Consider the following 13,618-nt stretch of genomic DNA (forward strand, 5'->3'; position numbering starts at 1 on the left):
CGTATGCTAACTTCCACTTTCCATCTAGAGTACACTGGGTTTGTGGACAGTCAAAAGATATAAAACATTTTCTCACTTTCTCCTTTTTATAAGAGGATTTCACTATTAGCTACCCTCGTCTAGACTCTTCAACTTCCAAGATGCCCTTTTCTTTCTCTCTCTCTCTTTCTCTCTCTCTCTCTCTCTCTCTCTCTCACTCTCCTTTTAATAAAGCTATTCATTACACTTTCTCTCCTCTCAGAAATTTGGTTTGGTATAGAATATACAAGCTACATTCCAATTCTGTGCAAGTAGAATCTGATACCCCCAAAATGCCTTGTTTACTTTGTTGGTGAAACACATGGGATGAGCAGATACTTTCTACATCTGAAATGGCTGTGCCCTGGAATAGCCATGGAAGTATCATTTTAAGAATATGAAAACCAAAACCAAACAAATAAGGAATAAAGAAAAAAAAAAGACAGAAGTGTTGTATGTAACCACCAAATGTGGAAGCATTGAAGAATGTTTTATTTCCTTTTTGAGGACAGAAGTGCTATATGTAACCATTCAGATTGTAAGGGATGTGCATTGCCAGGATTAGAAACCCCTTCTTGCTTTACAAGTTCCAAGCCAAAGTATTTAAAAAACTCTGTAGCTCCTTCAACCAAACGAGCTGGTATTTCCAGGACTGGCTCGTGCCACAACGAGGCAGAACACGCTGTTGCTGAGGACAGCAAAATGGTTAGTGGCTGTTGATTCTGTGACTGTGGCCTGTTAGGGGGTGGACATTTTCCAGTTTGCCCAAGGGCTGCTAACAGTCCTTGATTTAGTTCACCAAATGGCAACCCCAGTCATGGTAAGTTATCGCTTTGGTAATGTGAGTTACAGTGAGGGTACCTGGCACTGAATGGAGTTACTGGAGGGGCTAGGGACCAATTCTGCTCCCATTGAAGTCAATGGGAAGTTCGGACACTGATTTTACCAGCAGCAGCACAGGGGCCTAACTGTAAAGTATCACTGTTGTTTTCTAGTAACTTCGTTCAACTGCCAAGATCAACAGTGCAGCTGTGTCAGGCCTCACTGAAAGATGCAAGGAGCTTTGCTGAGATTACCTGAGCGCCACGACTGAAGCTCAGTACTTCAGACAGATTTTTTTTAAAATGCCAATTCAGGTACTTTTATTATCTAAAAGTACCACTTTGCCCAGCGAGACATTGACACTGTGTTCATTGGTTACCCAACTGAAAGAAAACAAAGACAAAACTAGACAGATACTCATGGTGAAGTGAGACTGAAAAAAAAAGAAGAGGTTACATCAAAATGCAAAATATTCGACAACCTATAACAACGAAACAACACCAAAGGGTACCACCGTTCGCTAATAAAGTTTACAGAGAGATGGTCAGTGGACTTTGTAGTTAGTTCACTGGTTCAAAATGTTTCTAGGGTGGAGTCACTTGTATAAAGGGATGAACAGAATGAAGGCCAAATTACAGCATTGCCTCTCTGAGTGGCTGTCACACAAAAAAAACAACAACCAACAATCCCAAAACAAAATAGGGATTCACTAGTTCAGGAATCAATAGTTCAGCTAATGAGTTATGAACAAAACAATACAGCCCTTCCTTTGAATATCCTTCTCTCTCATTATACAGGTATCTTCATCCAGGTTATGGTCCTACAGAGGATAGTTGATTTGGAAGTATTGTGCTCCATGCTTCAACCCAAGGAATTTCATTAAAGTTTGTTATTAAAAAATAAATAGCTCATGTATTGGACTATACTTCAGTATGTGTGGAGCGGTTTTTTTAATCATACTTTGGAATAAGGTAGATTCTTTGATCAGAACTCACTTTCCAATACTATGTTATATCTCAAAACAGAATATACATAATAAAGACACACCTGCTCTTTTCTGTTTTAAAAGGGCAAAATTAAAAAATAGAGGCAGCTGTATTGAGTTTTTGAAGGTGTCATTTACAAACAGAAATTTCCCTTAAAAAGTACCAGTTTAAATGTAAACTATAAAACACTGTAATAACTATAAAATGTAGCCAGAAAACTGTTTAAGTAGCCACAGTCTGTTATTCAGTTCATATTGGTTTAAAATGTGACTCATTAAATAACTTCTAGAAGGCCAAAGCATTTTACAGTAGCTATAAACATATATACTTACATGTGCATTTTCACAATTGATTACAATACATAAAAGAGTAATCTATTCCTTGGTTTCTTTTGTTTTTGTTTTAAAGAATCACGGTCTTCAGAATTCATTCAAGCAACAATGACCAGGGTGGGCATTTATCATTATTCCGCCCATACAAAGTTTATAGTCTTTGAAACCCAAGTTCAAGCTGGCTACATGTTTTCAAAAAGGCTAAAACCAGGATGAATGCCCACATTTGAGGTAATTATTGCCATTAGGTCACAGTTTGTGTAATATAAGTGTATCTAAATCCTTCTTTAAAAAACGGAAGGTATTCCACCATAGCGCCAGAATACCTTTGCAACCAATCAGAATCCAGAATCCTGATCAGATGGGTTTGCTTCCAATGGAGTCAATGAGTTCTAGAACAGTAGAACACATATAGACCAACCTAGAACCCAGGCAAACAAGCCTCGGACCAATCGTCAAAGATGAATTAACAAACAAAATATAACAAAACCCTCAGAGGTGCCATGTGGCTGATGAACAGCATTTCTGATCAGAATTCCAGACCAAAGCTTTTCTAACTTACTTACTCCTTTCCAATCAATTCACTGGAAAAAAAAATCAATATCATGTCTGCATCATCATCAACTCCATGCCAGCACTGCAAAAGCTCCTTGGCTATGTTCTGAAAGTGGGATAAGCTTTTCTTTTGCTCTCAGCATTGCTGTCCATCTCTTTCCGTCTCAAAGAAGAAACCTTTCGATTTTTATTTGTATTTATTTTTTTTAAGAAAGAAAGAAAAAAAAAAGTCCCTGGCTGTCAGACCCACACACAAGTATTTACAAGATCTATGTGAATCTGCACATAATTCCCCCTACAGCTAAAGACTTAAGATCAGAGATGTCACAATATTTATCAGTGCAGTAAAAAATATCATTTTTGGAAAAAATATACCTTTAGTATTGCCTTTCTTGGATTAACTATGACAAGCAAAAGATTAAAAACAAAAACTTTACCTTCATACGCACATGAAGAGTCTGTTATAGCAGCACTGCTAAAACTGGAAGGACAAGCTAACCCGTACGTGAGAAATGTAAATTTCAATCTGATTCTATAAAGGTAGAAAGCAAAGCCTCATAGTATGCTTCGTAAGACTCCTGAAAAGTTAAGCTAATTCCCCATTCAAATTTCACACTTGATGCAAAACGTGTGTTTCCTTCTCCTATGAGAGCAACTTGTGTTTGCTGAGATCAGTCTCTGTCTGCTTATCTAGAGCTGGATCCTGCAAACATTTACATACCTGAGCAACTTTACACACGTGAGTGATTCCAATAACGCTCTGGGACCAAAGTGGAGGAAAGTTATTCACGGGCATAAGCACCTGCAGGACTGAGTTCCAAATTAGCCATCTGGTCTGAACTCTAACCCTGCAGTGACACTGCCTAATACAATTAAGTAGCTTCAGGGCTGGGCAGGGCTGCAGCCTCTGGGTGGCAACAGACCATAATGGCAAACTTTGAAGGGCTGGCATCACAGCATCTAGTGGTGACATACTATGTACCTGGAACACAGGGCAGGCAGCATGGGCTGGACCTATTCTTAAAGACAATACTACAGCAATGAGCCAAGACACTATAGCTTACAGTAGTGTGATAAACATTTGTGACCTTTGCTGTAAAATAGTGTGTAGAAAGGGTATTTTGCTCAACGCGACTGATAGTCTTAACTTGGTCTACATGCAGGCAAAATTCCCATTGGCTTCAAAGGGAGCTCTGCCAGAGTATGACAGCATGTGGACTCAAAGACTGGATGCACAGGGCTCAGTCCCATTTTCCTTTCTCTAAGAACTGAGGCCTTAAATGCAGAGGAACTAAAATGATCCTAATGCACCGGACCAGACTCCAGAGAGGGAATTTGGAGGACTCCACACATCATGCACATTGCAAAGCAGTTATCGTCAGAGGCTGTCTCTACAGTAGTGCAGAGGAGATCTGGGGATCAGTGGGGTACGGCCAGAGTGTCCACAACTGCAGATCCACTGACCTAAACCTCCACACGGGGGAAGGGGAACACAGCAGGTACAGATGCTACTGCAGCCCATGGCCTGAGTCACACTGGTGCTTTGCACCCTGTCAGGGAAGGAGAGGATTATTTCTCCCAGTGGCTGCAGAACTCCCCGAACAAGGAACATTTAGTCAGACCCTGCACTCACAGGTCCAGAATTTGGCCCGTAAGCAGCACTTCATACCCCTTTGCTGGGCTGATTGCCAACCCATGGCAAACCTGCACACACTTCCACAAACACTTCTTCTGCATTTGCCCAACTTTGCAGAGGTTTCGTCATGACAGGAGCTACAGCATTGCACTGACACACAGAGATTGCAAACGGAGTCCTAAAACAGGAGAGTTAAACGCTACAGAAGCACGGGGAGCTTACGGAAGCTTATTCCCATTACACAGTTCACAATTTCAACACCACATTGTTGCCAGTGATAAGATACATTGTAATTATTATGAATAACAACAACAACAACAACAGTGAGAGAAACATAATGGTTTTGATGTCCCCTAAAGTTTAGGACAGCAGCAATATTTTAGTGTGACTGAATTTCTCCACTCAAGAAGCTAGCTAATCAAAACATAAACGAGTGACAGAAACAGAAAGAAACGAAATGAAAAGAAAAGGAAAGAAAGAAAGAATTCCATAGCGTGTCATTATTGCCTGACAGTCAGGACCTGTGACTTAATTCTGTATCTGTAATGGGTAGGGTCTCTTTCTCTCTTTATTTAAATTTCTTTATGAAGCTTCTTTGGTTAAAGAAAGACATGGGGTTTTATCTTCCCTTCTGGTTTGGTAATGGAATTTCTTTCAAACCATATTCGGAGGCATAATCCCTTGAGAATATAAAAAAGAAGTATGACAGAAACAGAAGCGTCCCTTTGCTGGAATGTTTCTTGACAGAACTATTATGGAGCGTGAGGGAGTAAAAATCTCCCCAGAGGGTCAAATGCAGCCCCAGTATAAGCAGGTGCAACTCCACTGAGGGGAATGCAATTGTAGTTGCTTCTTCAAACAGCTGGATTTGGCCCAGTCTACACTGAGAAAAGTTCTAGCTCGTCCATTATCCTGTTTCATTCTGCTCAAGGTAACTAGTCCCTCCACCTCTCTGTATATTCTGGTTTCATAGCAGCACTTTGAATGTCCAGCTCTAAGAGAGGCAATGTCTGTTCACCTCTCCTGTTTCCAGCATCAGACGAAAGCAAGACACTGTGATGGGGAAAGGGGTCACTGCCAACCAGGAACCACCGGTAATACTTCCAGTACTGAACCATTTGCCTTCCACCTCAAGTTTCCAAGCAGTATGCTCCACACACACAAAGAACCCCAAGCTCATTCCAAAACACATCAATCCTATTTTCAACTCCAAAGGTCTCTGCAAGCTAAATAATTCAGCTATTGTTACTTGTGTAGCACCAACCGTGTGCCTGCCAAGAATTTAGCTCCTCTACTAACATTGTCTCCCCTCTGTGTGGCTAACAGTACTGCCCTTACCATACTATATTTTCAGAGAGAGAGAGAGAGAGAGGGAAAGGCATTTTTTTGTGTCTCCCTAGCCAGCAGAAAACTCAGTCCTCACTTAGCATTGCAACATAAACACAATACTACGGATACATCGTTCATCCTTATTACAACCCCTTCCAGCAACGCTGCCTCTGACTGCGCTGGGATCAGAACCATAGCTAGCCCAACTCTGCTCTCAGCACGAACAGGACCAACAACTGCCCCTTCCACTTTGCAATGCATTCCTTCACGCCACAGAATGCACCGTCGTAAGCTCTGTCACCCTATTGCCACAGAAATCAGATTCGTGCGTAGTGGAAGAACGAGACAGACCTGGGCACAGGCAAAACATAATAAATAAATCAAACATTCTGGTAAGTGAGATTAAAACCAACCCTTCCTCTCTTCCCTGCTTTATTGGCCCCAAATATAGTGATGCACGTAAGCAAATATTTTGACTTTAAGCATGTGCTTAAAGTCCATCCTTATTCAGCAAAGCACTCAAGCATGTGATTAAATGTGCTGCTGAATTAGGCCTTTACACAGACTCTACACCCACAGCTTTAATAAGGGTGGGAGATGTAACTGAAAACATAATTCCATACAACAAAAAAGCTTAATAAAATTTCATAAGTAATAATTAAAAGACCAGCTATATCAAGGAGGAAGAAACACGAGCCAAATATCTTGGCCATATGGACACACCTTTAGTCTTCAGAAATGGTACAACAGGACAGGTACCTTGCTATTCCTGCTGCTTGGTTTTAACAAGCTAATATCTTCAGTGTCTGCCAGTGTTGTTTATCCAGTGACTGGACTGGGTATCACATTCTTTCCTCCATTCGGGTTCTCTCATTCAGAGCTTGGAGGGTAGATAGGGCACCTTCTGAGGAGCCAACCATTTGTTTGCCCCTCTGGGAAACTGAGCTCTAATACTTAGCCCCAGCTTGGGTTAATTAAAGGGCTTATGGGGACATGGCCTGGTCTTGGTCTCATACAAGTGCCTCAGCAAACATTAGCTGCTACAATGTGATGGTGAGTTGGACCTTATGGACCCAGGGCCCTCATGCTCTTTTAATCCAACCCTGCTGCTAGAAAATGACGTGGGTTGCTGTTTGGTCTCTGCCTCCAACGGAAAGTTTCTGGCATTGTGCTGAAATGCAGGGGTGCCATGTGGGATAATGTTCCATCCCTAAAGGACACGTCCTCATGGCATGTCCCTTCCCTGATCCCTCTATGCTCTCTGCAGTTTGTCTTCTCAGAACAAAACTATCTTCCTCTCTTCCTGCAGTTCTCACAGGCACAGCAACCCCTCTGATGCCACTGATGAAGAGAAACTATTCATAATAAAATTAACAAAACAACATCAATAATAATACTAAGAGAAAAATAACACAAAGATGCAGGAATGCGTGTGCAATTAAAACCCAGAGTAAAATATAATAATAAAATAATAATAATAATCAGAACAATCATACAGTAAAATAACAATATTATTCCTTTTAATGACACAAGCAGCATGACGCTTTCATTCCTGAACCAATGGGACATGAGAGGAATGCAACGGAAACATACAGGGAGAATAGGGAATTTCCTGGCTTTGATAAATGGGAAAGTGTGGTCTTTTTAAAGGAAGAATGTAAGGTGCATGGACTGCTGAGAGATCAGATCCTGATTTACATTATATTTAGTGGGAGCGAGGGAGAGATGGTAAAATAAAACAGTGCAAGGATAGCTTATGAATCTGAAATGGCAAACATGAGGGATACTTGATGGTTTGCCAAAATAAAATAATCTTGCCCAATCTATGCATACTGAAATCCCTTCCTTCTTCAAAGCTGGACAAATGCTCATGATCAGATATTACAGCTGTGCTTGTCTGTCTTGCCAGTTTCTCTCGAGAGAGAGACCTTTTCCTTAACTCCATCCACGGGATCCATCCCTCTTCACTCTGCCAATTGACCTGCCATTCTCTAGCATCTTGCAGTAAACCTTGAAACACTCCTTGCTCTCGGTTTAGGTAGATCTATAGTGGCACTGAGTGGCCATGCAGACCTAATCTTTGATGGGAACACACCACCAAACCTTCTTCTTCTTAGGCTCTTCTCCCCTCCCCGCCACAAGTACATATGAAATTCTAAGTATTGATGCAATGGTGCACCCATTTTTATCACCTTTTCTCTCTTAACCCTCTCAGCTATAAGAAAATCTCTCTTTGGAAACCTACCCGAAAACAAGACTGTTTAGAGTTCCTTTGAAGCTGAGGATCCAGAGCAAGAATTTTTTCACCAAGTTCAAACAGCATTCTACTACAGCTTTTATACAAATGGGATGAGGGAGGGGAAAGAACACGGTCAGAACTACATTACAACGGGTAGGGCCTTGATGTCTCAAAATTTTCTCTTTTCACTCAGGAAACCTGAGTTTAACTCTCTAGACTGAATTCTCTCATTCTCTTGCTTTCTTTTCCCCCCCATCTATGGAATTCTACTGGAAGTGTCCTTAAGCATTCCCCCTCTGACGGATCAAATCCCCACTCCCCCTTCTCTCTGACATAGTACTCAGGCAATGTAACGCGCTAGATGTTTGTAAAGCAAGGATGGGAGGAATCTGTTCTTCTAATCCTCTAAGAATGTTAGCAAACAGCAGAATGAGAATTAAACTACTGATAGGGAAATTTTTATTCCCAAAGGGAAAAAAAAAAAACCCAGACCCACAAACAAAACCTTTGACCCTTTGGGAAGCTACATTTGGGTCTCATGACCAATCTGGTCACTTCTAGCCTGTACGTTGTTAAACAGATATCTAGGGGTACGTCCTTCTAGCCCCCACAAGCCTTCCTGACCCCTGCACATCGGCAAATGACTAAAGAGTAACAACAGGGGCAGAAAAATAACCTCGAAGAAGAAAATCAACACCACCACAAAAGAAGAGCTCAGGTGAAATTCTGACTAGCCTTAGTCAGTTTCTAGGAGTACCAGTGGAAGTAAACCCTTAAACCGCATCTGTAGTTCGGTAAGGCACTACAAGGGAATGATGTAAAACTAAGACTGTGACAGTTGTAATGGCTGTGCTGAGGAACACACCACAGAGAGAAGTCAGCATCAGCACGCGCGCACACACACACACACACACATATACATACATACATACCTGGACAATCACATTTGTTACATGCCTATGTTATATTTTTTTTCTTTTTTTTGTTTTGTTTTGTTTTTGTTTTTGTGCAATCACATTGAGGAATAGTCTATTGGTATCATTGAAGTTCAACACAATATAGTAAAAAGGGTGTACGTACTGTATAGTGCTACATTCTACCAAGGGGCCAGCGAAATTTTCTACTCCTACACTAAAAGAGCTGGGGATTAAAAAGAAAATTTCCAAATAAAATAAAATAAAGAAACTGAAATCTAACATACACTATTAGAGACATTTTTTAAGAATAATATTTCTCAGGGATTTATCCAGGGTGCTCACAGAAAGGGAAAAATAGCTCCAAATGCTTCTGATCTTGACAAATGGTGCGTATTCTTGTTTGTGTGTACACGTTTTAAGCGTATCAGTGCTAGGTCTGAAATTTAGAGTGATGGAACAATCCTTCCCTTCCCCTCCTCTACCCCGTCCACTCCCCTCCCTTTACCTTCCCCATGGAAAACACCTCACACACCTTTGGGTTACAGAGACCAGTGCAAAAATGGGGCATTATCCCTTTGAAATTCTGGATAAATCCCTAATTCGTAGATTTATTGGGTTAAAAACATAATGGATTTTGTTTTAGGTGTTCTGGACAACAAATACCTAAATGTAGCTCATTACTGGATTAAAATAATCTTTAAAAGTCTATTGGTGAAGTTCTCCAAAAACAGGACCCACTTTGGGTCCATCTGTTTCCCCCCCTCTAGTTTGGTGCAGAATGGTTTTGTATTTGTTTTATTTTTCTCACTCTTTTTTTTTCCTTTTTCTTTTTTTTTTTTAAATAAAAAGTGTAGAATTAGTTCTTTCCTTCTTTCCTTTCTCATTTCTCCCTTAAAGTCTCCTTCGTTCAAGTTTCAAGTGAGCCTCCCATTGCATTGTTTGTCATGTTCTTCAGTATAAAAACAGCCACCTCACTCCCTCTTTGCGGGTCTCTCTCTCTCTCTCTCTCTCTCTCTCTCTCTCATTCCAGTGTTTAGATGTAAGGGTACTGGTTGACCTTGGTGGGGCTCAGCGGGTATCCAGTGTAGACTGTGGAAGCGGGAGAAGCACTGATATAGGTCTGATGGGCAAACTGAGCCTGGTACTGACTTGGGTGGATGGTGGGTGATGGCAGAACCCGAGGGCCCATGCTGACAGGAACCTGGTGGACAATGCTGGCCGGGTAAGTGGTGTGTTGCACAGCATGACGAGCAGACCCTTGGGAGGCCACCAGGTGAGCGACGGTGCCTGTGGAGCCCAGAGCAGCGGGGGCGGTGTACGTGTAGAGGTGGGGCTGGGTGGGGAGGTGAGCCGCTGCCGCCGCAGCCAGGTGGGGGTGGACCGTACCATGGCTGGGACTATTGTGTGGGAAGGAGTACGGAGCCTGAGCTATTGTTGGAGTGATGTAGGCTTGCTGTCGCCGGTGACTCCCTGTGCGATCAGTCGTGATGTGCTGCTGGGCCTGCACAAAGAGAGCACAATACAGGACAGTTAGAAGACAACAGGTTGTTCTTTTCCTCTAGGCCCTGGAGTGAGCTCCTTCCAGAGCCAAAGTGATTTCTGTGATGGTTCTCGAGGCATCCAGGAGTACAAGTCACCTTGTTAGCCCCCTGCCTCCAGGGGGGAGACCTGCTTATGCTTGAGTGGGAGTCTGCTCCCTGACACCTCCAGCCTGTTCACAATCCAAGCACTCGCCTCTGGGTTATGCCAGCCCTTCCTTTTTTCCTTGAAGGTTAACAATAGGGGCACCCCAGACTCTGAGCCCCTTTGAAGCATTCCCCTGTAGAGTTCAGCTCCTTCTCCACTGAACACCCACAGAAATACCAAGTCTGCTGTCCCCAAGAGAACAGAGTGCACACCAGCTTGAATGATTCAACTCATAAGAACGGCCATACTGGGTTAGACCAAAGACCCATCTAGCCCAGTATTCTGTCTGGTTCTTCAGAGGGGATGAACAGAACAGGATATCATCAAGTTATCTATTCCCTGTCACCCATTTCCAGCTTCTGGCAAAACCGAGGCTAGGGACACCATCCCTGCCATCCTGGCTACCAGCCATTGACGGACCTAACCTCCATGAACTTAGCTACTTCTTTTTTGAACCCTAAACTCAGGATCAGCTCCTTGTATAATACCACAGCACTGAGATATATATATATAGAAAACAACAATAAGGTTATCATCAAAGATTTGAGAGTGAGAGACAGTAAGGATAATGGAAACAAAAGGGCTACCAGGTTTCTAGAGATTAAACTTAACAGGCTAACCTTCTGTCTAAAGAATTTAACCTCCCCTCACATGACCCTTGCAGCATTTCAACCAATCAAGTTTAGTTGTGATCCCATTTTCAGGAATGCAATCACACTGCCTAATTATTTCCTAGGTGCAGATAAAGGGCTGCCTTTCTAGCCTTCTTCTTATCTCTCCCAAAGTTCATTGTCTGAACCCAGAGGCAGGATAAACCCCTGTGACTTATTCTCCAGTGCGTCACCCACTGATTTCATATGTAAATAGGGCTTCCTTTGTGTTGGCTTACAATGCTTAATTTACATGCAGACAGAGAGATAAGTCAATAAACATCTTTTGTCTGACAGAAAACCTGTCTGTCAACTCTGCCTGGATACAGATTTCAAAACATATTTCCAGTATATGGACATAACTCCTTACACAGTGTCTGTACATACATTTCACAATGTTATTAATGACCGTCATGATCCCGGCTTTCTTTTAAGACCTCACATGACATTCTTTGACAAGCCAGAATGGACACACCAGGATCAGAAGATTCTGAGGGGTTTTGGGGTCACAATTTCCCATGTGTTTTTCCCCTCCTCCTCAAATCCTCAATGTCACAGTAAACTTCCCTTGGAAGTACCAGGGTTGCACAGGGTCCCTCCAAAACCTATGTTCCATCGGTCCAACACAGCAGTTCTCCAGAGAATATTACAAGACTGCACTCCCCATTGCCTGGAAGGGCAGCTACCAGTAAGACTCCCACAACCTTGCATCGCAGTGATGCAGTAAGAATTTCTACTGTGAGATCCATGGCTAGATTCAGACAAACCTTTTTAAAATTTGACAGTGAATTTAACACTGATGAAAGCTGCTGAACTGCAAGCCCTGGAGTCCAGCATGGGCAGAGGCAGTTGTATTGATTTATGTATTGATTTAATAACGGTGGTCTTTGCTGCTTTCACTTCCTTGGTTGGAAGCCTAACATATGCCCCCAGCAACCCTGAGCCCCAACAAATCCTTAAGACTTTCCTCTCTCAGAACTCTCATGTAATCAGCTGTAACTTCTTGAACAAAGGTAACTGCTGTTCTTGCCTTAGGAAAGAAGATATGTTCTTCCCAAACACTAGGAATTTTCTAAGCTGGTTCCTTACATTGCATGATGGTGCCAAAGCGTTTCCTCAGTCAGTTATGACTATTGTGCAGTCTGGCAGTCAAAGTATTAAATAACCAAGAAAACAGGAATTAGAAAACAATTGCCAAACAAGAATGACACTGCCCCATCTTTCTTACTTCTATTTTCCAATTCTCCTTTATCATTTTCCTAAATCCTTCCTCTGTAACCTGTAGGGTCCAGAATGCTGCAGCCAAACTACACTCTCATTCTTGTAAACAGGATCCCATCATCTCCACCTTTCACCAGTTTCACTCACTTTTAATTTAGAGCTAGTCAAATTTTTTCAAATTTTCGGCTAAATTTTGAAATACGGGTTTTGCCAGAAAATGTTATCATTTTTTGAACAGCTTCTCTTTTATTCAGCTCTGTATCAAAGTCAACACTGCCCTCTGAGTTCTCAGAGCTTCCCACTCCTGAAATCTTGGCATCTTTGCTGTCCCCTCCTGACTGCCATTACCTCGCAATAGAGACGAAATGGGTCTCAGATGTAGTAAACTCAAAGAATATTCTTACTGAGACTGCTGGGCAGCACTGGGCTTTTCCGGCTCTGACTCAGAGACACATCTGGTACAGCCTGCTGTCACCCAACAGGGACTGCCTAAATCTTGGCCCAGATTAAGCGATCTTGAAATGGACTTCTGACTACACTACATCTCTGGCGGGCCACAATTTGTATGCCCACTCCACTTGTCACCTCTGACTGGAAATGTCTTCCACCCCGACAGCCAGTCACACCCTCCTTTCAAACCTCACTCGAAAGGTTTTGTCTTGACATCTGACTATAATTGAGATGAATCCCCACCCCTTTCGTATACCCTCCCCCTCCATTCTCCCCTATAATCAGCACACAGACCTGCCTGTCAATGTTACTTCTCTTTTCTCTCAAGGTTAAACGTTTTGACTTTTCAGATACTTTGTATGTTCAATGTATGTGCAACCCTGTGTGGTTTGTTAGCAGTGGGAATTGAACTGGGGACTTCTGGTTCTAAAAGCATGAGCCCCTCTTCTCTGTGCTGAAAGACGTAACTCTGTCCTACACACCACTAGAGGGCAAAAGAGTACTACACTGAGTGGGTGTGGGTTACATAAGGAAGATACTATGTCAAAATACACATTAGATGACGCATTTTTGTGGGGCCTACTTGCTGCCTCCTTCCCAGGTTCCTTACCTGGCTGAGATTAAGAGGCTGCTGCTGCTGGAAATGTGGTCCTGGCCGCTGCTGCCTATAGGCAATGGCTCCAGACGAGCTCCCTGAAGAGTGACCGCTGGTGGAGGTCACGATGTTGGAGGACTTGGACTTGTAGGAGGATGAATGATGACTGGTGGTGACTGTGA

The 13,618-nt window shown here is 42.5% G+C and overlaps 1 protein-coding gene across 3 annotated transcripts in view; it reads right to left on the reverse strand.

Annotated features, from left to right (window-relative positions):
- Positions 1 to 155: 155 nt before the first annotated feature.
- The window catches only part of HIPK2 (homeodomain interacting protein kinase 2), a 189,991-nt gene continuing 176,528 nt past the window's right edge, over positions 156 to 13,618 (reverse strand). For 2 of the 3 annotated variants that reach the window (XM_074940362.1, XM_074940376.1), the window contains exons 14-15: positions 13,452 to 13,612; positions 156 to 10,335 (exon numbers count right to left, since the gene is read on the reverse strand). In XM_074940362.1, coding sequence (XP_074796463.1) covers positions 9,868 to 10,335; positions 13,452 to 13,612 — 629 coding nt within the window. In that variant the 3' untranslated portion in view covers positions 156 to 9,867. The remainder of the gene's footprint in view (positions 10,336 to 13,451; positions 13,613 to 13,618) is intronic. The other variant, XR_012636370.1, reaches the window with a different exon arrangement.

This window comes from Natator depressus, chromosome 1 (assembly GCF_965152275.1).
Source record: "Natator depressus isolate rNatDep1 chromosome 1, rNatDep2.hap1, whole genome shotgun sequence".
Taxonomy (NCBI): Eukaryota; Metazoa; Chordata; order Testudines; family Cheloniidae; genus Natator; species Natator depressus.